The sequence below is a fragment of the Mobula hypostoma genome, chromosome 2, assembly GCF_963921235.1.
Source record: "Mobula hypostoma chromosome 2, sMobHyp1.1, whole genome shotgun sequence".
Lineage (NCBI taxonomy): Eukaryota > Metazoa > Chordata > Chondrichthyes > Myliobatiformes > Myliobatidae > Mobula > Mobula hypostoma.
Window position 1 is genome coordinate 9,393,438 of NC_086098.1, and position 26,026 is coordinate 9,419,463.

The window sequence follows — 26,026 nt, forward strand, 5'->3', positions numbered from 1 at the left end:
GGACAAAAAAGTTCAAAGTAAATTTTATTATCGAGGTACATATATGTTACCACATACAACCCTGGAATTCATTTTCCTGCGGGCATACTCAGCAAATCCATAGAATAGTAACTATAACAGGAGCAATTAAAAATCAACCAGAGTGCAGAAGACAACAAACTGTGTAAATACAAATATGAATAAATGGCATTAAATAACGAGAGCGTGAAATAACAAGTTAAAATGAGATTATTGGTTGTGGGAACATCTCAGTAGGTTTTTGTTCAAGAGCCTGATAGTTGAGGGATAGTAACTGTTCTAGAACCTTCCTCGTTCTGCACTCCATTGATACCTATTTCTGTGCCTCATTTTTTTAATTCTCTATCTCCAAAGGTTAAACAAAAAATCTAGTATACACAATGGCCTCATAGATCTCTCAAATAAACATGAAAATTTCATGTTGCTGAGCTGAGCAATTATTCTCATTCTTTTATGACATGTTAATTTTATAGCTACTTTTCCTAGTACTCACTGATCTCCTAGTGGCCAACCATTTTAATTTCACTTCCATGCCGATATGTCAATCCATGGCCTCCTGTACTGCCGCAATGAGGCTGCACTCAGGTTGGAGGAACAACACCTTATATTCTGTCTGGGTAGCCCCCAACATGATAGCATGAACATTGATTTTGCGGACTTCCAGTAATGGCCCCCTCTGCCCCTCTCCTTCACCATTCCCCATCTCCTTTTCCCTCTCTCATCTTATCCCCTTGCCTGCCCATCACCTCCCTCTGGTGCATCTCCCCCTTCTACTTTCTTCCATGGCCTTCTGTCATCTCCTATCAGACTCCCCCCTACTCCAGCCCTGTATCTCTTTCACCAATCAACTTCTCAGCTCTTTACTTCATCCCTCCCCCTCCCAGTTTCACCTAGCACCTTGTGTTTCTCCTTCCCCTCCCACACCTTTTAAATCTACTCCTCATCTTTTTAATCCCGTCCTGCCAAAGGGTCTCGGACTGAACCGTCGACTGTACCTTTTTCTATAGATGCTGCCTGGTTTGCAGAGTTCCTCCAGCATTTTGTGTGTTACTCATTGATGCCTTTGTTAAGAGCACCAGGATGAAACTCCTCACAAGTGTGGAACTCATTCAGTGCTTGAAAAGTCACATCTTCGGAGCTAGGGACAAGCTACACTTATGGGTACACTTAAGGTTTTTGCAAGCTAAGGCACAACAGTGCTCTAGTTTATCTACATTGTTCTGTCAGCTTACTCTCTTGACAGTTCTCCAATAAATAATTCATGGCCTTCCAGACAGATATATCAAATTAATGGCACAAGTTTTTAATCACTACAACATAGAAACATGGAAAATCTACAGCACATTACAGGCCCTTGGGCCCATAATGTTGTGCTGACCATGTAACCTACTCTAGAAGCTGCCCAGAATTTCCCTTCCGCCCTCTATTTATAATAGAAAGAGAATATAACTCTCTATTTTCTAAGCTCCATATACCTATCTAAGAGTCTCTTAAAAAGAGCCTATTGTATCCGCTTCTACCACCTTTGTTGGTACATTCCACGCACCTACCACTCTCTGTGTGAAAATCTTGCCTTTGACATCCCCCTTATACCTACTTCCAAGCACCTTAAAACTATGCCCCCTCATGTTAGCCGTTTCAGCCCTGGGAAAAAGCCACTGGCTATCCACACAATCAATGCCTCTCATCATCTTATATACCTCTGTAAGGTCATTTCTCATCCTCTGTCGCTTCAAGGAGAAAAGGCCAAGTTCACACAATCTATTCTCATAAGACATGCTCTCCAATCCAGGCAACATCCTAGTAAATCTCCTCTGCACTCTCTGTATAGCATCTGCATCCTTCCTGTAATGAAGTGACCAGAACTGAACACAGTACTCCAAGTGGGGTCTAAATAAGGTCTTATATAGCTGTAACATACCTCACACCTCTTGAACTCAATCCCACGGTTGATGGATGCCAACACACCATACGCCTTCTTAACAACTCTGTCAACCTGCACAGCAGCTTTGAGTGTCCTATGGACATGCACCCCAAGATCTCGCAGATCCTCCACACTGCCAAGAGTCTTACTATTAATATTATATTCTGTCTTCAAATTTGACCTACCGAAATAAACCCCTTCACACTTGTCTGGGTTGAAGTCCATCTGCCACTTCTCAGTCCAGTTCTGCATCCTATCGATGTCCTGCTATAACCTCTGACAACCATCCAGACTATCCGCAACACCTCAATTTTTGTATCATCAGCAAACTTACTAACTCACCCTTCTACTTCCTCATCCAGGTTGTTTATAAAAATATAAAAATATTTATTAAAAAAAAAGGAGGGGTCCCAGAACAGATCCCCACAGAACACCGCTGGTCACCGTCCTCCTTGCAGAATATGACCTGTCTACAACCACTCTTTGACTTCTGTGCTCAAGCCAATTCTGGATCCACAATGCAAGATCTCCTTGGATCCCATGCCTCATTACTTTCTGAATGAACCTCACATGGGGAACCTTATCAAATGCCTTACTGAAATCCATAGACACTACATCCTCTGCTCTACCTTCATCAATGTGTTTTGTTACATCCTCAAAGAATTCAATTAGGTTCGTAAGGCATGATCTGCCCTTGACAAAGCCCTACTGACTATCCCTAATCAGATTATGTCTCTACAAATGCTCATAAATCCTGCTTCTCAGGATCTTCTCCAACAACTTGCCCTCCACTGAAATAAGACTCACTGCAAGATCTGCAAAATCTTCTCTACTAAAGATCTTACATGTCAGTCCATGAGATGAGGGGTCCAGAGTGGAGGAGCAACACCTTATATTTCGTCTGAGTAGATTCCAACCTGGTGGCATGAATATCAATTTCTCCTTCCAGTAAAATATTTTTTCCCTTCCCCTCCCCTCTTCTCTGATTCCTCACTCTTGTCTTCTTATCTCTTCTCATCTTCCTATCATCTCCCCCTGGGTCTCCCCCTCCTTCCCTTTCTCCTCTAGTCCACTGGGCTCTTCTCACAGATTCCTTCCTCTCCAGCCCCTTATTTTTCCTTCTCACCTGGCATCACTTATCACCTTCTAGCCATCCTCCTTCCCCTCCCTTCACCTTTTTATTTTGGCATCTTCCCCCTTCCTTTCCAGTGCTAAAGAAGGGTCTTGGCTGGAAACGTCGACTCAGCATTCATTTTCGTAGATGCTGCTTGACCTGCTTTGTTCCTCCAGCATTTTCTCTGTGTGTTGCTATAGATTCACTGCATGTTTCAATGTGCTTGTGACAAATGAAGCTAATCTTTACCTTTCGTGTTGATTGAAACCTGCAGTAACAAAAGTGTCTCAGCCTGAATGCTACACCCTGTTCAAATTCAAATCTAATTTGTAATGAAGAATAATGGTACTCAGATTTATAGGTTCTATCTCTTACAACAAGTTCCAAACATGCCCAGAGAGTAATTACAAATGCAGAAAATGAATTTGACTGTTTTGTTTGAGATATGAATAAATTCTCCAAGACATTCAATGGCATTATAGAAACATAGAAACATAGAAAATAGGTGCAGGAGTAGGCCATTCGGCCCTTCGAGCCTGCACCGCCATTTATTATGATCATGGCTGATCATCCAACTCAGAACCCAGCCTTCCCTCCATACCCCGTGACCCCTGTAGCCACAAGGGCCATATCTAACTTCCTTTTAAACATAGCTAATGAACTGGCCTCAACAGTTTGCTGTGGCAGAGAATTCCACAGATTCACCACTCTCTGTGTGAAGAAGTTTTTCCTAACGTCGGTCCTAAAAGGCTTCCCCTCTATCCTCAAACTGTGACCCCTCGTTCTAGACCTCCCCAACATCGGGAACAATCTTCCCGCATCTAGCCTGTCCAATCCCTTTAGGATCTTATACGTTTCAATCAGATCCCCCCTCAATCTTCTAAATTCCAACGAGTACAAGCCCAGTTCATCCAGTCTTTCTTCATTATGTTCACTGGCATTTAAAAACTCATGCATATTGTGTTTCCTTCCTTCCTTGCTTCCTTCATAAACTGAATCATAAAATAGTTTTCCATTAACTGTGGAAAATTGTTCATTGTCTTACCAGAAGAAAATCGTTGCCCCTGTCAATTTGTAGTAAGTTGAGCTTTTCAACTATCACAGTTCATCCCTTACCAGATGCTTTCCATACTCTATTCCATCAAGGCTTTCAACTCGTGCTGGGGTATTTCAGCATACCCTCATTAATGGCTTAGTCCCACAGCCTTCTCTTCATTCTACACACTGAACCATGTCTGTCTTTCAGTTTTTTATTTCCTCTCTCATGTGTCTCAGAGTTCAGTTTGTGTATATTGCTCCATCAGCTCCATCATTTTCTTCCCCTTAAACTGTCTTCATTAAGTAATTTATAGCTGTCCAGCTTTATTTATATGTTGCAATTGTTCCATCAGTCAGCAGGATGTCACAACTCACAGGCACTACCAATTTATATATCGTACTTGTCAAACTGAATGCATTATTACAAGCAGAACAAATGGTACACAAGCCCTACATCTCCTCCCTCACTACCACTCAGGGCCCTAAACAGTCCTTCCAGTGAGATGACACTCCCCCTGCGAGTCTGTTGGGGTCATCTACTGGATCGGTGCTCCCAGTGTAGCCTCCTGTGTATTGGTGAGACCCAATGTAGATTGGGAGGCCGATTTGCCAAGCACATTCACTCCATCCAACACAAAGAGCGGGATCTCCCAGTGACCATCCATTTCAACTCTACTTCTCACTTCCATTCTGACATGTAGGTCTCCCCTCATACAAACTCTTCTCACTCCTGCCATCTGGCAAAAAGTACCGAAGCATTCGGGTTCTCACGACCAGACTGTGTAACAGTTTCTTCCCCCAAGCCATTAGACTCCTCAATTCCCAGAGTCTAGTCTGACACCAACTACACACACACACACACACACACACACACACACACACATACACACACACACACACACTCACACCCTCAACTGAACACCATTCCACTCCCTTTGCAATTTTTGTTCATTTCTTTCTCAATTCCTGCTAAAACATTGTTTACATTTACATTTATGTTTACATCATTTATTATTATATTGTAATTTGTCCTTGACTGTGCCTATTGTCTTGTTTATTAATTATTGTACTGTTTTGCACTGTTTTGTGCACTTTATGTAGTCCCGTGTAAGCCCAAAGGCTAATGTAGTTTTGTGTTGTTTCACGTAGTCTAGTGTAGTTTTGTGTTTTTTCAGGTAGCACCATGGTCCTGGAAGATCGTTGTTTCGTTTTTGCTGTGTACTGTACCAGCAGTTATGGTTGAAATGATAATAAAAGCGACTTGACTTGACTTCTCTGCTGCCAGGATGAGGCCACACTCGGGTTGGAGGAGCACCACCTCATATTCTGTCTGGGTAGCATCCAACCTGATTGCATGAACATCAATTTCTTGAACTTCCAGTAATGGCCCTTCCCACTCTTCTCCTTCATCATTCCCCATTCCTGTGTCCCTCTCTCACCTTATCTTCTTACCTGCCCATCATCTCCTGCTGGTTCTCCTCCCCCTGGGTGTCATCATCTGTAAAGACCTATCTTAAGCCCAACATATTGATGCAAGTACAAAGAAGATGTAACAACAGCTATATTTCACTAGGAGTATGATACTAATGACACTCGCACATTTTTACAGAGGTACCGTGGCGAGCATTGTAACTGGTTTTCTCGGGTGCTCCCATATTCAAAGGCAATGGATTAGTTAGGGTTAGTAAGTTGTGGGCTTGCTTGTTGGCGCCAGAAGCATAGTGACACTTGTAGGCTGCCCCTGCACATCCTCAAACTGTGTTGGTTGTTGACGCAAACAACACATTTCACTGTATGTTTTGATGTTTCAGTGTACATATGACAAATGAAGCTAATCTTTAATCTTTAAAAGGAAAAGATTAGCAAAGGTTAGTGCTGGTCACTTGGGCGAGAAAAAGAAACAGCAGAGAAATTAATTAATTACACAGTGCCTATCTTCACAACAGAAAGGAGAGAAGAATTCCTACATCCAGATTGAGTGAGGCGCTGCGAAAAATAGCATTCTTTAAAAAAAGATTGGAGAATTTAGCAAAGATGGAGTGTGCCTAATGGCTTGGAATTGATGGCTTGCACCCCAAGCTTTTAAAAGATTGTCATCTTCCAAGGTTTTATAAACTCTAGAATAGTTTCCAAGGGTTGGACAACAGGGACGTACAGTCAGAAAAAACTGGAAACGGACAGCAAGTTAGGCAGCGCCTGTGGAAAGAGAAGCCATCAATATTTCAAATGAGAATTCCTTCATCAAGCAAGCCAGTTGGCATGAATTAATAGTAAGGAAAATGCTAGAATCTATTCTTAACAAGGTGATAATGGAACACAAGAATATTAGAATTAAGCATGGAATTATGAAATAAAAATTATTTCTGACGTATCTTAGTTTTTGAGGCTGTGACTAGCAGAGTAAGTAAGGGTAAGCCGGTGAATGCGAGTAGTATTTGAATCATTATTCGAGGTTTCAGAGACCTTTGATGAGGAGGCTATCAGGTTAGAGTGCACTATAATCAGCATGGACTGAGGATTGCTTAATGGATTAAAAACTGTCGAGTGAGCTAATTTTAGATATGATGTTTGTGTCCACTGGGCTACAAGAATTGGTGCTGAAGCTTCAGATGTTCACAATTTGCATCAGTGTTGTGGATGTTGGGACCAAGTGTAATATATCTAATTTTGCTGGGGACACGTATCTGGGTGGTAATGTGGGTTCTGAGGAAAACGCAGAAAGACTCCAGGAGGTTTTAAGCTGGTTGGATGAATGGCAAGGATTATGGTAAATGGAACATAATTAAATAAAATGTGAGGTGTGCATTTTGTTTGAAGTAATGGAAATGCACAGTATTTTTTTTAAATGTTAAGGGACTAAAAAGTGATGGTGTTCAGACGTACTGGTGCTCCCCTTTATGTAAACCACTGGAAGTTAACACATAAGCATTGTAAGCAATTAGGAAACAAAACTTAAATCAGTCGTTTCTGCAACGGGAATGAAATGTTCGCACCTCGCTGGAATACTGCAGGGCCAAGAGAACCTACGTCTGAAATATTCTATACAGTACTGTGCAAAAGTCTTAGGCACCCTAGATTTTTTATATGGTTTCAGATTCTGTGGCTTCTACAGAGCCCTGATTTCAACATTATCGAAGCTGACTGAGATTACCTGGAGACACAGAACCAAGGGAGACAGCCAAAGTCTGCAGAAGAATTGTGGCAAGTTCTCCAAGGTGCTTGGAACATCGTACCAGCTGATTTTCTTGTAAAATTGCTCAACAGTGTACCCAAAAGAATTGATGCCGTTTTAAAGGCAAGGAGTGGTCACACCAAATATTGATTTGATTTAGTTTTTTAGTTTACTGCACTTTATAGTAATTTTTGACATTTAAAAACTTTTTGTTTCATTATTTTGAAAGCATCTTTGCTTTACAGAATTTTTTTTTACTTGTGCTTAAGAATTTTGCACAGTACTGTCTATGGTAATATAGATGAATTTGTCAGGGATGGAATGCAGCCAAGGTTCAGCAGATTATATGAAGAGATTGAGGAGATATGGATGTGCAAAGTCTGGAAAGGTGGGAGATGGTCTCACATTAACATTTGTACAGTGCATAATAGGATAACTGCGGTGTTGATGCTTTCCTCAACTGGAGGAACCTGACACACAATACTTAAATAAAGGGTTGTCCAGTCAGGACCAAGATGAGAAGAAATTTCTTTGCCCAGAGGGTGGTGAATCTTATTGCAACTATAGCAGCAGAAGTCAAACAATGGAAATTATTGTCAAAGAATGGTGATTTTTTCCAGCTTCCAGCCCATGCAGCTGACACTGGAGGACTGTCAATGTACATGGATGTGAAGGGTAAACGCTTGCAGGGTTTTTTCTCCTCGGGAGTGGCGAGACTAGAACTAAAGGTCAAAAGCTAATGATTATGATTATGAGGACACGCAGTTCCTCCTTTATTATCATTTAGTAATGAATGCATTAAGAAATGATACAATGTTTTTCCAGAATCATATCAAGGAAATACATGACAAACCGACTTAAAAACTAACAAAAACCACATAATTATAACATATAGTCACAACAGTGCAAAGCAATACTGTAATTTGATAAGAACAGACCATGGCATGGTAAAAGTCTCCAAGTCTCTCGAAAGTCCCATCATCTCACACAGACGGTGAACCTCCAGCACCGCAAACTTTCCGGTGCAGCATCCTGGAAGCATCCGACCACAGTCCAACTCCGAGTCCGTCCGAAAACTCTGAGCCTCCAACCAGCTCTCCGACACCGAGCACCGAGCACCATCTCTGCTGAGCGCTTCGACCCCAGCCCGGGCAACAGGCAATAGGCAAAGCCGAGGATTTGGGGCCTTCGTCTCCGGAGATTCTTGATCGCACAGTAGCAGCGGCAGCGAAGCGGGCATTTCAGAAGTTACTCCAGGTGTTCCGCTGTGCTTCTCACGGCTGTCTCCATCAAATCCGGATTGTGCATGGCCCCCCCTACTTACACATAATCGATATTTATTTGGAACGGCTGCGCACACTGCGTCGCGCCACCATCTTCTCCTCCCTCCCCTTAGGGTGAAAAGTAAAATATTTAAGAAGAACCTGAAGGGCAGTCTTCACACAGGGTGGTGCAAGTGTGGAATAAGCTGCCAGTGAAAGTGGCAGATGCAAGTTTATTTGTAACACTTAAGAAGTTTTGATAGCTGCATAGCTGTGGTCCAGGTGCAGGTTAATTGGACTAGGGATAAGATGGACTAGATGGGCCGAAGGGACTGTTTCTGCGCTGTAGTATTCAATGACAATGTCATACTCAAGGTTAGTTCCAATTATCCACTGAGATGAAACTATTAACATATCTAACAGCATAGGATCTACGCTTGTTCAAAATTCCAAAATCCATAAACCTCCGAGATCCAAAATTTCCTTCAGCCCTGACATGACATCACAAGTGGAAAATTCCACAAAGTGTCACAGAGGCAGACTCAGTGTCAGATACCCGACTGCAGTGGTCATCCCCCTTACAGATTTCAAAGTGATATACCCGTTGTTGACAGGATAGCCACAGGGTTACTCTGCACTGGCTCCTTAACCTGTTTCCCCTTCCTGACTGTTACCCAGTTTCCTGTGTCCTGCACCTTGGAGGTACCTACCTCTCTATATGCCCTTTCTCTCATCCCCTCAGCCTCTCAAATGATCCGAAGTTCATCCAGTTCCAGCTCCAGCTCCTTAACATAGCTTGTTAGAAGCTGCAACTGGATGCCCTTCTCACAGTTGTAGTCATCAGGGACACTGGAGGTCTCCTTGCCTTCCCACATCCTGCAAGAGGAGCATTCAATTTTCCTGCCTGGAATCTCTACTGTCCTAGCTGAGCAGATATAAAGAAGGGAAGGAAAAAGAAACTTTGCCTAGAGCTTTTCTTTTTTGCCTTCTCTGAATCAAGTCGTGAAGAGCTAAAGCCACCACTCTGATTCTGCCCACTACAACGATGTCCACTGTGACGATTGCCTCTGGACTTGCCCCTGCTTTCCTTTAATTTGCTCTTGCTAATCAATCCTAAACGCCGATTGATCACTGGTAAGAGCTCCCAATAAATTGTCACGATTCACCACTGCCTTTTTCAACTTGGTCAATGGACTTGAGTGAAATCCCCTCCTCTCAATCTTATGACGTCCGGATTCGTTGCTGGTCAGAGCTCCAAAAAAACACATGTAGTTGCATGCACTTACAGTAGAACAAAGAAATTTAATAGAATCAATGAAGCCTGCATACAAACACCGACAAGCAACCAATGTGCAAAAGAAGACAAGCTGTGCAAATAAAAAGGTAATCAATAATACTGAGAACATGGGTTGCAGAGTCCTTAAAAGTGTGTTTGTAGGTTGTAAAATCAGTTCATAATTGTCGTAAATGAAGTTATCTAAGCTGGTTCAGAAGTCTGATGGTTGTAGGGTAATGACTGTACCTGAACCTGGCAGTATGGGACCTAGGGTGTGGGCAGTTTACGTATCAGTGCCTAGACTTTGGAGCCAGATTTCAGCATTATCATGGCTGTGTCAAAGTCAGTTGCATGACCTGGAAAAGATCACCGTTCTTTGACAGTAAGTTTCATTGTTTGACTACCACTGCTGCTGTAGTTGCAGTAAAGATTAATTAGTGATTCAATTGCTGCAGAGTATAACCACAATCTATCATATCTAGTTAATATTTGGTTCTTTTCATCCCTCCGTTAGTAAGTGGGCGTGCAATGTTGTAGCTTGTTGATGCAAAACGACATACTTCGCTGTATGTTTTGATGTACAGAGGAGGCCATGAACTGACATGTTGGAATGGGAATGGGAAGTAGATTTGAAATGGGTTACACTGGGAGCTGCCACTTTTTTTGACACGGGTGCTCAGCGAAGCAGTCTCCCAATCTACATCGGCTCACCAATAACAGAAGGCCACATTGGGAGCACCCCAACTGTAGATGACCCCAACAGACTCACAGGTGAAGTGTTGCCTCAGCTGGAAGGACTGTTTCCCATTCCAACATATCAGTGCATAGCCTTCTCTATTGCTGCGATGAGGCCATACTGAGGTTGGAGGAACAGCACCTTATATTCCTTCTAGGCAGCCTCCAACCTGATGACACGTACATCGATTTCTTGAACTTCCAGTAATTGCCCCCATCCCATCCTTTACTATTCCCATTCCCATTTCCCTCTCTCACCTTATCTCCTGACCTGCCCATCGCCTCCCTTTGGTGCGCCTCCCCCTCCCTTTCTTCCATGGTCTTCTAGCCTCTCCTATGAGATTCCCCCTTCTCCGGCCCGTTATCTTGTTCACCTGTCAGCTTCCCTGCTGTTTACTTCACCCCTCCCCCTTTACTAGTTTCACCTATCTCCTATCTCCTTGTACTTCTTCTTCCCCTCCCCTAACCTTCTTATCTTTTTTTTCCAGTCATGATGAAGGGTCCAGCCCGAAACATCAACTCTTTTCTCTCTTCCACAGATGCTCCCTGGCCTGCTGAGTTCCCCCAGCATTTTGTGTGTTGCTTAGATTTCCAGCTTCTGCAGATTTTCTCATCTTTAAAGCCAACTCCTGAAGTGATTTAGTTCCCATCTTTTTCCCTCCTCAGTATAACTTGTAATAATAGCTTAAAATTTTCCAATATGTTGTCATTTTTACCTGGCTTCCAAAACCACACATTCCAGAATTTAAAATTCTGCACCACACCCTCATAGAACAGAAACTTACAGCGCATTACAGGCCCTTCTGCACACAATACTGTGCTGACCATGTAACCTATTCTAGAGACTACCTAGAATTACCCTAGCACATAGCCCTCTATTTTTCTAAGCTCAGTATACCTATCTAAGAAGGTCTTAAAAGATCCTTTTGTATCCGCTTTCCACCACCGCCGCTGGCAGTGCATTCCAGACACCCACTGCTCTCTGTGTGATAAACTTACCCCTGACATCCCCTCGGTACCTATTCCCAAACACCTTAAAACTATGCCCCCTCGTGTTAGCCAATTCAGCCCTCGGAAAAAGCCTCTGGGTATCCACACGATCAATGCCTCTCGTCATCTTATACACCTGATGAAAGGTCTCGGCCCGAAACGTTATCTCCATAGATGGTGCCTGGCCTGCTGAGTTCCTCCAGCACAACACACACTTGTGTCCCCACAGCCAAACCCAAAATATTTGCAGCTTCAAATTCATTAATGTTAACATCCATTTTAGCAGTATTTTAACAGTCTTAATAAAAGATGAGCCTGTAAATTGATGCCATATGCCTTGGCGAGAGGAGGTCTTCTTAAGTAAAGAATGGAGGTCACCTATTATATCATCAGTGCACTAACATGGTCCTCATGGCAGGACCCTGAACTTCCCACAAAGAATTTAAATCCTTTGGGTATCTGACACTTTGGAGTCTAGTAGCAAGCTCTGCTGTGGAAACTTATAAATCAGGATCAGAATCAGGTTTATTATCACCGGCAGGTGACGTGAGATTTGTTAACTTAGCAGCAGCAGTTCAATGTAATACATAATCTAGCAGAGAGTGAGAGAAAAAAAAATAAAATAAAACATAATAAATAAACAAGTAAATCAATTAAGGTATACATATATTGAATAGATTAAAAAACATGCAAAAAGCAAAAATATTGTGTATTAAAATAAGTGAGGTAGTGAACAAAGGTTTAATGTCCATTTAGAAATCAGGTGGCAGAGAGGAAGAAGCTGTTCCTGAATCACTGAGTGTGTGCGTTTGGGCTTCTGCACCTCCTACCTGATGGTAACAGTGAGAAAAGGGCATGCCCTGGGTGCTGGAGGTCCTTAATAATGGATACTGCCTTTTCTGAGACACCGCTCCCTAAAGGTGTCCTGGGTACTTTGTAGGCTAGTACCCAAGGTGGAGCTGACTAGGTTTACAACCCTCTGCAGTTTCTTTCGGTCCTGTGCTGTAGCGCTCCCCCCACCATACCAGACAGTAATGCAGCTGTCAGAATGCTCTCCACGGTACATCTGGAGAAGTTTTTGAGTGTATTTGTTGACATGCCAAATCTCTTCAAACTCCTAATGAAGTATAGCCACTGTCTTGCCTTCTTTATAACTACATTGATATTTTGGGATCAGGTTAGGTCCTTGGAGATCTTGACACCCAGGAGCTTGAAACTGCTCACTCTCTCCACTTCTGATCCCTCTATGAGGATTGGTATGTGTTCCTTTGTCTTACCCTTCCTGAAGTCCACTGACTTTTTCATCTTACTGACATTGAGTGCCAGGTTGTTGCTGCGACACCACTCCACTAGTTGGCATATCTCACTCCTGTACGTCCCGACGTCACCACCTGAGATTCTACCAACAATGGTTGTATCGTCAGCAAATTTATAGATGGTATTTGAGCTGTACCTAGCCATACAGTCGTGTGTATATAGAAAGTAGAACAGTGGGCTAAGCACACACCCCTGAGCTGCGCCAGTGTTGATCGTCAGTGAGGAGGAGATGTTATCACCAATCCGCACAGATTGTGGTCTTCCGGTTAGGAAGTCGAGGATCCAATTGCAGAAGGAGGTACAGAGGCCCAGGTTCTGCAACTTGTCAATGGGGATTGTGGGAATGATGAACTATAATGAAATGGTACAGACTTCAATATTTTAAGAGTTGATGTGTGTGCACTTTGCAGTGCAAGGTGGATGTGCCTCTATAACAGGGGTTCCTAACCTTCTTTATGCAATGGACCCCTACCATTAACTGAGGGGTCTGTGGACTCTTGGGAACCCCTGATCTATCATCCCCCAGCCTCTACTTCTCTCCCCACCCACTCACCTTCCCCCTCACCCGGTTTCTCCTGGCATCTGTCAATTTGTACTCCTTCCCTCTCCCTCCACCCACCATCTTATACTGGCTTCTTTCCCTTTCTTTTCCAGTATTGATGAAGGTCTCAGCCCAAAACTGTTTATTCCCCTCCATGGATGCTGCTTGACTTGCTGAGTTCCTCTGGTATTTTGTGTGTATTGCTCTGGATTTCCAGCATCTGTGTTTAGGATAACCAGGGATGTAGATTACTTGTTTTTGTGTCTCAGTGGATTAATACAAAAGCAGAGAAGTCATCCTAAAACTCTATAAAACATTAGTTAGGTCACACTGAGAATATTGTTTATATTTCTGGTCAGTATGATACAGGAATAATATAGAAAGAGAGAAAAGGAGATTTACGAGGATATTATCAGGACTGAAGAATTGTAGTTATGAGAAGAGTGACTTGGCTGCTGTGGTTTTCTTCAGATTGTAGGAGACAAAGAAATGTAGTTGAGGTCTATTAAGCTGTGCAGGCCTAGACAGAATAAATGGAAAAGACACAATTCCTTTAGCAGTAACTAGAAGAATATAGATTTATTTAAGTGGTAGAAGGATGGGACGGGGATGATTTAAATAAAATATTTCGCTCAGTGAACGGAGGGGTCTATAATTTATCTGCTGAGAGGGTAATGGAGGCAAAAACTCTCAGCCTGTTTAGCAAGTACTTGGATGAGCACTTTAAGAGAGCATTACAACAGGCGTGGACCAAATGGAGATCTTCTGTGCTGTAAATGTCTGATTTCATGAAATTCACTTTTTTACTGATGGTTGACTGAATGATAGAGTTCTTCCAAATAACTCTCCTGACTGTGTACGATTGTTTTCTCGTTGCTCTTCTCTGATTGTCAGAGAAAGTGCTTTCTTGTGCGTTGATGAACCGTTATTGTAAGATTGTGAACTGCACTATAATAATTAAAAGTGATTAACCACCTTTTGTTGTTCCAATCCAGAGTGCATGATGGTTCATTCTGCCAGTGCCACCTGCAGGTTGGAGACGGCATTGCAAGACAACGGGGCTTTGCATTGAAATTATGGAGATTTGTCATCTCTGTAAAATGCCAAGCTCCCAGTCTAACTGGGTATTGCTATGAAATACTTTGCAGGTTCATATGTCTTGCAGTATTTGTGACTGGATGTGTTTCTAATGTAGCTTTACCAATTTTGCAGATTTTCTTTACAGCTATAACTCACACCTACAGTGCACACCTGCATATTAGATTAGATTAGATTCAACTTCATTGTCATTGTGCCGAGTACAGATACAAAGCCAATGAAATGCAATTAGCAGCTGACCAGAAGTGCAAAAGAATAGCCAGTCAGTCAGTCAGTGGGTGCTGTCCCAAATCCGGGGTTGGCGGCTATGCACTTCCATCTTCTTCGATCTTGCGCTCTTTTTCTGGCCTCGGCATAACTCAACCCAGTCCATTGCCTCACATTATCGTACCAAGTGGTTCGCTGCCTTCCTCTTTCCCTCTTTCCTTCTATTGTCCCATCCAATAACAATTCCTGCAGTCCACCACCTCTTAACAAGTGCCCGGCATATTCCAGCTTCCTTTTCTGCACATTCTTCAGCAACTCCTTTTCTCTCCTCGCTCTCTTCAACACTTCCATATTACTGACCTTCATCACCCATCTAATTTTCTGCATTCTCCTTAAACACCACATTTCAAATGCCTTCAGTCGTCACTGTGCTTCCTTGCAAAAGGTCCACGATTCGACTCCATACAACAGACTGCTCCAGATGTAGCATTTCCAAATTCTACAACGCAGCCCAGAGTCCAACCTCTTGCCACACAGCACATCACTCAGGCTCCAGAACGCTGATCTTGCAATCTCAATTCTTCGTCTAATTTCTGTATCACATTTCCCATCCTCTGTGACCAGCTGTCCCAAGTACACAAACTTCTTGACTTGCTCTATGCCTATGCCGTTAATTTTGATACTGATTTTGGGGACTTCTTTCTTCCGTGATACTACTACCATCATCTTCGTCTCTGCGGCATTTATTTTCATTCCAAATCGTTCTCCTTCAGCATTTATCTTATCTACTATTCTGAGTAACTCGTCCTCAGTCTCGGCTAACAACACTGAATCATCTGCATAGCTCAAGTTGCTCACCATCACTCCACCAATTTGGACACCAGCTTCATCATTCAACACCCTAAAGATTACCTCTGAGTAAATGTTAAATAATAAAGGGGAGATAATGCAGCCCTGGTGAACCCCTTTTTGGATCTCAACTTTCAGTGAATTCCCACCACTAGTTCTTATTACTGCCTTCTGATGCCAGTACAGACTCACAATCAGTCGAACATCTTTCCCATCCAGTCCCAGTGAGTTCAGGCAATTGACCAGCTGTTCATGATTGACTCGGTCAAAAGCTTTTTCGTAATCCAGGAAGCACATGTAAATGTCTTTCTTTTTTTCTAGACCTCGTTCCACAATTATTCGCAAATTGAAAATCCCTTCACGGGTGCCCTTACCCGGTATAAATCCGCTCTGGCACTCATTAATTTCATTAAGAACTGTCCTTTTTATTCTGCTTATAAGTATTATTAACAAGATCTTGGAGGCATGATTTATAAGACTTATAGTTCTAAAGTCTGAACATTTCGTGCTCTTACTTTTCTTTGGGATCATGACAAACACTGACACCACAAAATCTGCTGGCCACTTTCCTGTTGAGTAGATTGTATTGCAAAGCCTCGTGATCTCCTATAGTATTATTTACAAAATAACTGCGAATAAAAAGTTAGTGCTACAGCACACAAATATAAAAGTACTGAGACAGTCCAATATGGGTGCAGTACTGCTTAGCGCTGTGATGTGAGGTTCAGCAGGGTCACAGCCTCAGGGAAGAAGCCCTTCCTGAGCCTGCTGGTGCGGGAGAGGAGGCTCCTGTAGCGCCTACCGGATGGGAGGAGAGTAAAAGGTCCATGGTTATGCTGAGATGCATCCTTGATAACGCTTTTTGCCCTGCCCAGGCAGCGTTTATGGTAGACGTCCTCAATGGTGGGCAACTGGGTGCCAATAATCCGCAGGGCAGTTTTCACCACACGCTGGAGTGGAGTGCTCAACCTCCCAGCGTAGATCCTGCTATTCTAATTTTAGTGTACTCTTTTTCTCAATTAATGATGATCCCAATTGGAACTATTACTTTTATAGATGGATTGTTCCAATGTACTTGATAACCAACTTATGTTACATTTGTATTCTAGGTTAAACTCCCCTTTCCAATAGATCAAATCACAGATCTTCCAAGGAATGATTTCCAAATGATGGTAAAGATGCACAAATTAACCTCTGAGCAGTTAGAGTTTATTCACGATGTCCGCCGGCGCAGTAAAAATCGGATTGCAGCCCAGCGTTGTCGGAAGCGAAAACTTGACTGCATTCAGAACTTGGAATGTGAAATTCAGAAGTTGGTGAGTGTTTATTTAAACCCAACTATTTGTTGTCAAAGTTAGATGAATTTTTGTTCACTGCTTGCATTATAATTGGCTATGGCAGTAAAATATTCTTATATTCTCATCTTGGGGAGGAGCCATGGGTTTGTATCTAGACACCAATCTACAGAGAAATAATTGACTTCAAAGTGGCCTAACGATATGTCAAACATGAGAAAATCTGCAGATGCTGGAAATCCAAGCAACACACACAAAATGCTAGAGGAACTCAGCAGGTCAGGCAGCATCTATTGACAAGCGTAAACAGTCGACGTTACGGGTTGAGACCTTTCATCAGGACTGCCCTGAGGGTTTCAGTCAAAGAAGTCAGTTGTTTCCGTTTTTTCATAGATGCAGTCTGAATGGTCGAGTTCCTCCCGCATTTTGTGTGTGTTGCTAATGATATGTCTTTGTGAGATATAGCACACAAACATGCCAGAGACCACAATCAAATACCCATCGTTACACCCAATCCTACTTTAACCTATTTTATCCTACCACTCACTTGAACATAAGGGGAAATTTACAATGACCAGTGAAGCACCACACATTTTGTCATGTAGGAGGAAAACAGGGTGCTTGAAGGAAACTCACACAGGTATGGTACAGGAATAACGTGCAAACTCCACTCCAACGGCACTGGAAGTCACAGTTAAACCTAGTTCTTTGGAGCTGACAAATCAAGTCAAGTTTATTGTCATTTAGCTATAAAAATGTATACCATCAAACAATGTTTCTCCAGACTATGGTGTAAAGCGCAATAGTACACATTAACAGACACAACACACAATATCTTATAAAAGGAAGGATAAAATCTACAGATGAATCACGAATAAATAACAAACTAAAGTGCATAAATTGAATATTGTACAGCCCAGAACAAATTAACCAGTGACACTTTAACTGCAGTGCGGCAGGGAGTTCAGAAGCCTTAATGGCCTGGGGGAAGAAACTGTTTCCCATCCCAACCGTTCTTGTTTTTATGCATCAGAGTCTCCTGCCTGATGGTAGAAAGTCAAAGAGGATGCTGGATGGATGCGAGGCAGCAGCTCTCTCCATTCTGTGCCATCCTGTTATCTTGGAGCTCATTTTACCATTAAGATATGTTAAACTCTTATCAACCTCAGGGCACATTAATAACACATTATGTAGTGTCACTGTTATTCTAAACATACTTCTATTATAAGCAATAATTTGGGTGGAAAACCATCAGATGGAGTTTAATCCAGACAAGTGTGTATGTCTATATAAAATAAAAATAAATAAAGTGAGAGGCCATTTTTTTTGTGAGGTCAGATGCAAGTGGAAGGAGTTCACTAAATGGCGGGATCATTGGACCGTTATATGCAGGGGCATCTTGGGGTGCAAATCCACTGGACCCTGAAAATGGCAGTAAGAATGAATAAGGTAGTAAAGAGAGCTTGTCTCCATTTGTCAGGACATTGAGTATAAAAGTGGGAGGTCATGATGCAGTTGTATAAAGATTTTGTTAGACCACCTATGGAGTATTGTGTGCAGTTCAGCTCGCCACGTTCAATGAAGAAAGCTGAGATTCTGGAGATGGGTAAGGGTTCACCAAGATGCTGCCTAGATTGGAGATAAGGAGATCGTGAACAAACTTGGATTGTTTTTGCTGGAGCATTGGAGGCTGAAGGATAACCTGATAAAAGTATATGGAATGATAAGAGGCATAGATAGGGTAGGTTATCTCTTCTTCTCTTCCTCACTCTGGCTGCTTACCTCTTCTCACCTTCCCTGATGCCCCTCATTTTCTCTTCCTTCCATGGTCTGCTCTTCCTCTCCTATCAAGTTTCTTCATCTCCAGCCCTTTTCCTTTCCCACCCACCTGGTTCCATCTATCACCTTCTAGCTAGCTTCCTTCCCCTCCCCCAACCTTTTCATACTGCTGCCTTCCCCCTTCCTTTCCAGTACTGAAGAAGGGTCTCAGCCCAAAACATCAACTGTTTATTAATTTCTGCAGATGTTGCCTGACCTGTTAAGTTCCTCCTGCCCATTTGGTGTGTGATGCTATTGGATTCCCAGCATCTGCAGAATCTCTTGTGTTTAGGTAGTAGAGTCCTTTTCCTATTTGAAAATATCAAATAGTGGAAGGCAAGGTAGAGAGAGATACAGACCATGTGCATGAAGATGAGATTGGTTAGACTGGTATCATGGGGAGTACAGATTTAGTGAGACAAAGGGCCTGTTCCTACTAGGGTGCACTATTCTGTGTTCCATGTATGTCATTAGAGTTTTTTCCTTAAATATTTCTCATGGATTCAAAGCCTGAACCAATTCCTTCAGATACTGACGGGCTCAAGCAAAATATGTTTGGCAGTACAAAGTAATAGATTAAAAATCTCAGTTTATAAATTGGAGTGTATTTTAATGAACTAAATAATTTACCTTTGACATGATGCATTTTTATTGCACTTTGAAGAATCATGCGCATTTTAAACACACACAAAGTCTGACTGCACTTGGCCATAATTAGCTGCAATATTAATTAGCAGAGTCCTGACAAAGGGTCTCAGCCCAAAACATTGACTGTTCATTGATGCTGTCTGACCTGCTGAGTTCCTCCAACATTTTGTGTGGGTTGTTCTGGATTTCCAGCCTCTGCCGAATCTCTTGTATTTCTTTTTTTTTTACTTAAAAAAGGATTTTTGTTATTTTAAGAAATTCCTATAGAATTCTATTCAATTCAATTCAATTCAAGTTTAATTGTCATTCAACCATACATGAATACCCATGAATACAGCCAAACGAAACAGTATTACTCTGGGGCCAAAGTGCAAAATACAGTACCAACAGTCACACACAGCACAAAGTACACACAACATGTGCAAGATGACAAGCACATATGGTATTACAGCCACGTAATAAAACAGTCCAAAACTCAAGCCATCAATCTACAGTATCTATAGTGGACCACAATACAGCTTGTCTTCTGCCGAGCAAACACAGCGGGGGGGGGCGGGGGCAATGTGGACCCCAGCCTGGATGCTCACCACACTCCCCCAGTGGAGTGCACTGGGTCTGATGGTTCTCAGGCAACGCCACATCTTGAGGCCTAGTGTTCGCCAATGCAAGATAATAAACCACATATAGAATATCAGTAAAATAAAACATATATACACTCTAGACCTTTTAGAGCATAAGAAAACCACTCTTAACCTGCTGGTTTCTTGCAGTCTTGATAAACTGACCCATTCTCAAGAAAAAAAAGACATCAATTTACAAAGGTTCTTAACAGCAGCTGCATTGCCTTCTCTTTGAACACAGCATGTAGGTAATGGGAGGCCTCAGATGAACAGACAGTTTAAACAGAAGTGACCCTTGAGAGCAAACAGTCACAACCAGACAACTCATAAGCAATGTTACGATGAGTTTGCCATCTGGTGAAACAATATGTTAAGTATTCAAGCTGTTTATACAGTTAAAATAATTAATGTTATTATCCTGTTCTTGATGTGGCTTCCAGCAACAAATCTTTCCTATTGCCATTATTCCAAGCTGTGAAGCATCAGTTTAAGGATGCACAGCAAAGCCAGGCCTGATGGATTGGAGCAACAAATTGTTTGCAGTTATAGATTGCCAAAATTGTTACCTCTAACATAAATATACTTGTTAGGGCTCTGAATGAGGACCAGCCCCTCCTCACCTGCCTATTAAGTCCATAGTGCTCCCTTTAGATCCAATCAGTGCTGTTCCCTGCTCATTCCCCAAAGCCCTACAAATAATTTATTTTTTATTGCTTATTCAATTACCTTTGGAAAATGCTGACTCGCTTTGTTTCCACCACAGAAAATGATGTATGGATAATAAATGTAGTTTGTTTGGCCTTCCCTCACATTCCCTTTGTACCTTTGCCCAAAATTGAATTTGCATATCCTGGACATTAAATCATTTACTAATGGGAAGTGTAACACCTGTGTAGTGCTGGTCTTATCTCGTGTGACTGGTTGCCGCACTGTTTATGAGAAAATCAAATTAGATAGTACTACACTAGGTGCTGGTAGGCGATCAGAAGCTCTACATATCGGAAGGAGGCAGTGAATAGAAAACACACACTTCTGGAGGTAAGTTTGGTTTATAAAAAAAACAATATATACAAAATATTTACATGAGTAAGTCAAAATTCCAACATTTGTCAGGTTCCAAATCTCAGCTATCAAATTAAAACCAAAACCAAATCCTGTTTAGTTAGAATCAGTGATATTCATTAGAATAACTTTTATTACTCTAATTAGATCTAGTGTTATTCCCTATTTAAAGGGTACAGATTAATCTTTCCTTTTTATTTATCCCTAATTAGTTAGAAAACTAATTGAATTCCTATTCTTAAATATTATGGTTGACTTCAGTTTCAGTCAGTATGTCTACAAATTCAAATTCAAACCCCCCCCAAAAAGAATATAGCTTAACTCCTTTCACAACAATTCTTCAACATCCCAATTTTTAAACAAAGTAAGTCATGTTCAGTAGTTTATAAAAGTCTTTGCAAAAATGAACAGTTCTTGCAGAAAGTCAAATTCAGATCCTTGGAATGAAAATAAACTTGTATATCCAACCGTATTAAATCCTCTACATCATTGAACATTTCATTCCCGTGCTGGTTCTTCAATCTTGGGTGACTTGCCATCTTGTTTCTTGGCTTGTTGGATGAAATTTCACACACAAATTTCATACACTTGGAACAGTAAAAGTTTTAACTCACCAAATCCCTTGGTACGATTAACAGAACTAATTCCCGGTTACACTGTAGAGATCTTGGACACTCGTCTCTGCCGATATTGTCTTGTTATAGCTGCTGCTTGTTATAGCCGTAACTTCAGTAAATCTTTTATTGCTATTGTCTCTCCAGGGGTTTCACCCTCAGGTTTTCAAGTAGAGATACTCACTACTAATTCCACTTTTAACCATTTATATCTTTAACTTATAATAGTTTTTCTGTGTTTCTCTCATTTTCCCATGTCTGCATCAGCCACGCCTTGTTCTCGCATAGCATTTTGTTTCCCCAAGTATTTTTTTTTAATTTGGTAAACTTCGTCTTCATCCTTCCACAGGAGGAGCTTTCTAACATTATATGTTTGGGTTTAATTAACCTGGATTACAGAAGACCTTTTGGTTTTCCAGCCATTATGATCTGGAGTACTGCTATCATATTCCACTCCCCCCCGCCCCCCGCATCTTTCAATGATCCAGGGAAAACAATCCCAGTTTCTCCAATTACATCTTGTGGTTAAACTTCTTCATACCTGGAACCATTCTAATAAAGCAACGCACATCAAAGTTGCTGGTGAACGCGTTCACCAGCAACTTTGATGTGTGTTGCTTGAATTTCCAGCATCTGCAGAATTCCTGTTGTTACCATTCTAATAAAACTGCTTTACACCCATAAAATGTAGTAACCCAGGATGGATTGTAATTTGCATTTGTGTCCTTAGCACAACATAACCTTTCTACTTTGCTACTCGAGATCTCCTTTTAAGAAGCTTTATTTGTCACATATACGTCGAAACATAGTGAAATGCGTTGTTTGCATCAATAACCAACATAGTCCAAGGATTGAGCGGGGCGGGGGGGCAGCCTGGAAGTGTCACCTCCTTTCCAGCACCAATATAGCATGTGCACAACTCCCTAACCCTGACCCGTACATCTTTGGACTGTGGGAGGAAGCCGGAGCACCCGAGGAAACCCGCGCGGCTACAGCAAAGACATACAAACTCCTTACAAACAGCAGTGGTTGTTGAACTCCAGTCGGTGATTACAGGCACTGTGAAGCTTTGCACTGATCACAACACTACCATGCCGTCTCCTTTTATACCACAATATGTATGAGCAGAATTAGGCCATTTGGCCTCTCAAGTCTGCTGTACCACTCCATCATGGCTGATCCATCATCCCATTCTCCTGCCTTCTCCTCAGAATCTTTGCCACCCTGATTAATCGAGAACCTACCAACCTCCACCTTAAATATACCCAATGACTTGGACTGCACAGCCATCTGTGGCAAAGAATTCCCCCAATTCACTACCTTCAGGCTGAGGCTGTACCCTCTGGTTTATTAATTCATTGGACTCCTCTGCCATCCGATTTCTAAATGGGCATTGAATCCATGAACGCTACCTCACAACCTTCTTTTCTTAATTTTTATTTTTGCACTCCTTTAATTTAACTAGTATATAGCTGTGTATATGTGTGTGTGTGTATATATATATATATATATATACACACACACAAACACATACACTTTTTTTCTATTATTATGTATAGCATTGTACTGCTGCTGCAAAGACTCCAAATTTCACAACATACAGTATGCTGGTGATATTAAACCTGATTCTGATTCTGACCTCCAAAACTGTCTGAAATACTCACATAGTACCTGCCCATTGTCCCCACTTTCTACCTCTCGACAATGGGTCAGTAACTTCCATTTAAATTCCTTAGTCTCAAATAAAAACTGCAGACACTGCAAGTCTGAGATAAAATCAGAAAATGTCAGAAGCACACAGCAGGTTAGGCAGCATCTGTGGAGTGAAAAACAGATTTGGCGTTCCCAGCTGGAGACCCTTCACCAGAACTTTATGCCAGTGAGCTCCGATTTAACTAAGTATCTGTGAGAATGCCATCAGAGTTCCACGAATAAAATTCATAGCCATTTACCCAATCCTTCTTTAGCTCCCTCTTTAAAATACTAAACATGTTTATTCAACATGACCTCATATTTGCAAACCCATAGCAGCTATCAAGGTTTTCCGCCATTCTATCCTTAATGAAGTATCTTTATAATTTCTGGTAAAAGTTGTTAGGTTAATTTAGTCTACAGTTCCCTCTCCAACCTTCCATAGATATTGGAGTAACCTACAATATGGGTGGATGGTGGAGATTTGTCTCTTCCAAAGGAGGTATAAGGCGCTCCTTCCCTCCGTCAGCCTGCAAGTCACCCTTGGGGAAAGTGTAGTACCTAAACATAGACATAGAAAATAGGTGCAGGAGTAGGCCATTCGGCCCTTCGAGCCTGCACCGCCATTTATTATAATCATGGCTGATCATCCAACTCAGAACCCCGCCCCAGCCTTCCCTCCATACCCGCTGATCCCCGTAGCCACAAGGGCCATATCTAACTCCCTCTTAAATATAGTCAATGAACTGGCCTCAACTGTTTCCTGTGGCAGAGAATTCCACAGATTCACCACTCTCTGTGTGAAGAAGTTTTTCCTAATCTCGGTCCTAAAAGGTTTCCCCTTTATCCTCAAACTGTGACCCCTTGTTCTGGACTTCCCAACATCGGGAACAATCTTCCTGCATCCAGCCTGTCCAATCCCTTTAGGATTTTATACGTTTCAATCAGATCCCCCCTCAATCTTCTAAATTCCAATGAGTACAAGCCTAGTTCATCCAGTCTTTCTTCATATGAAAGTCCTGCCATCCCAGGAATCAATCTGGTGAACCTTCTTTGTACTCCCTCTATGGCAAGGATGTCTTTCCTCAGATTAGGGGACCAAAACTGCACACAATACTCCAGGTGTGGTCTCACCAAGGCCTTGTACAACTGCAGTAGTACCTCCCTGCTCCTGTACTCGAATCCTCTCGCTATAAATGCCAGCATACCATTCGCCTTTTTCACCGCCTGCTGTACCTGCATGCCCACTTTCAATGACTGGTGTATAATGACACCCAGGTCTCGTTGCACCTCCCCTTTTCCTAATTGGCCACCATTCAGATAATAATCTGTTTTCCTATTTTTGCCACCAAAGTGGATAACTTCACATTTATCCACATTAAATTGCATCTGCCATGAATTTGCCCACTCACCCAACCTATCCAAGTCACTCTTCATCCTCTTAGCATCCTCCTCACAGCTAACACTGCCACCCAGCTTCGTGTCATCCGCAAACTTGGAGATGCTGCATTTAATTCCCTCATCCAAGTCATTAATATATATTGTAAACAACTGGGGTCCCAGCACTGAGCCTTGCGGTACCCCACTAGTCACCGCCTGCCATTCTGAAAAGGTCCCGTTTATTCCCACTCTTTGCTTCCTGTCTGCCAACCAATTCTCCACCCACACCAATACCTTACCCCCAATACCGTGTGCTTTAAGTTTGCACACTAATCTCCTGTGTGGGACTTTGTCAAAAGCCTTTTGAAAATCCAAATATACCACATCCACTGGTTCTCCCCTATCCACTCTACTAGTTACATCCTCAAAAAATTCTATGAGATTCGTCAGACATGATTTTCCTTTCACAAATCCATGCTGACTTTGTCCGATCATTTCACCGCTTTCCAAATGTGCTGTTATCACATCTTTGATAACTGACTCCAGCAGTTTCCCCACCACCGACGTTAGGCTAACCGGTCTATAACTCCCTGGTTTCTCTCTCCCTCCTTTTTAAAAAAGTGGGGTTACATTAGCCACCCGCCAATCCTCAGGAACTAGTCCAGAATCTAACGAGTTTTGAAAAATTATCACTAATGCATCCACTATTTCTTGGGCTACTTCCTTAAGCACTCTAGGATGCAGACCATCTGGCCCTGGGGATTTATCTGTCTTCAATCCTTTCAATTTGCCTAACACCACTTCCCTACTAACATGTATTTCGCTCAGTTCCTCCATCTCACTGGACCCTCTGTCCCCTACTATTTCTGGAAGATTATTTATGTCCTCCTTAGTGAAGACAGAACCAAAGTAATTATTCGATTGGTCTGCCATGTCCTTGCTCCCCATAATCAATTCACCTGTTTCTGTCTGTAGGGGACCTACATTTGTCTTTACCAGTCTTTTCCTTTTTACATATCTATAAAAGCTTTTACAGTCCGTTTTTATGTTCCCTGCCAGTTTTCTCTCATAATCTTTTTTCCCCTTCCTAATTAAGCCCTTTGTCCTCCTCTGCTGAACTCTGAATTTCTCCCAGTCCTCAGGTGAGCCACTTTCTCTGGCTAATTTGTATGCTTCTTCTTTGGAATTGATACTATCCCTAATTTCTCTTGTCAGCCACGGGTGCACTACCTTCCTTGATTTATTCTTTTGCCAAACTGGGATGAACAATTGTTGTAGTTCATCCATGCAACCTTTAAATGCTTGCCATTGCATATCCACCGTCAATCCTTTAAGTGTCATTTGCCAGTCTATCTT

General features: G+C 42.1%; 1 protein-coding gene across 1 annotated transcript in view; it reads left to right on the top strand.

Moving 5' to 3' along the window:
* The window catches only part of bach2b (BTB and CNC homology 1, basic leucine zipper transcription factor 2b), a 356,916-nt gene that overhangs the window by 317,883 nt on the left and 13,007 nt on the right, over positions 1-26,026 (top strand). The window contains exon 5 of the mRNA XM_063033290.1: positions 16,651-16,857. Coding sequence (XP_062889360.1) covers positions 16,651-16,857 — 207 coding nt within the window. The remainder of the gene's footprint in view (positions 1-16,650; positions 16,858-26,026) is intronic.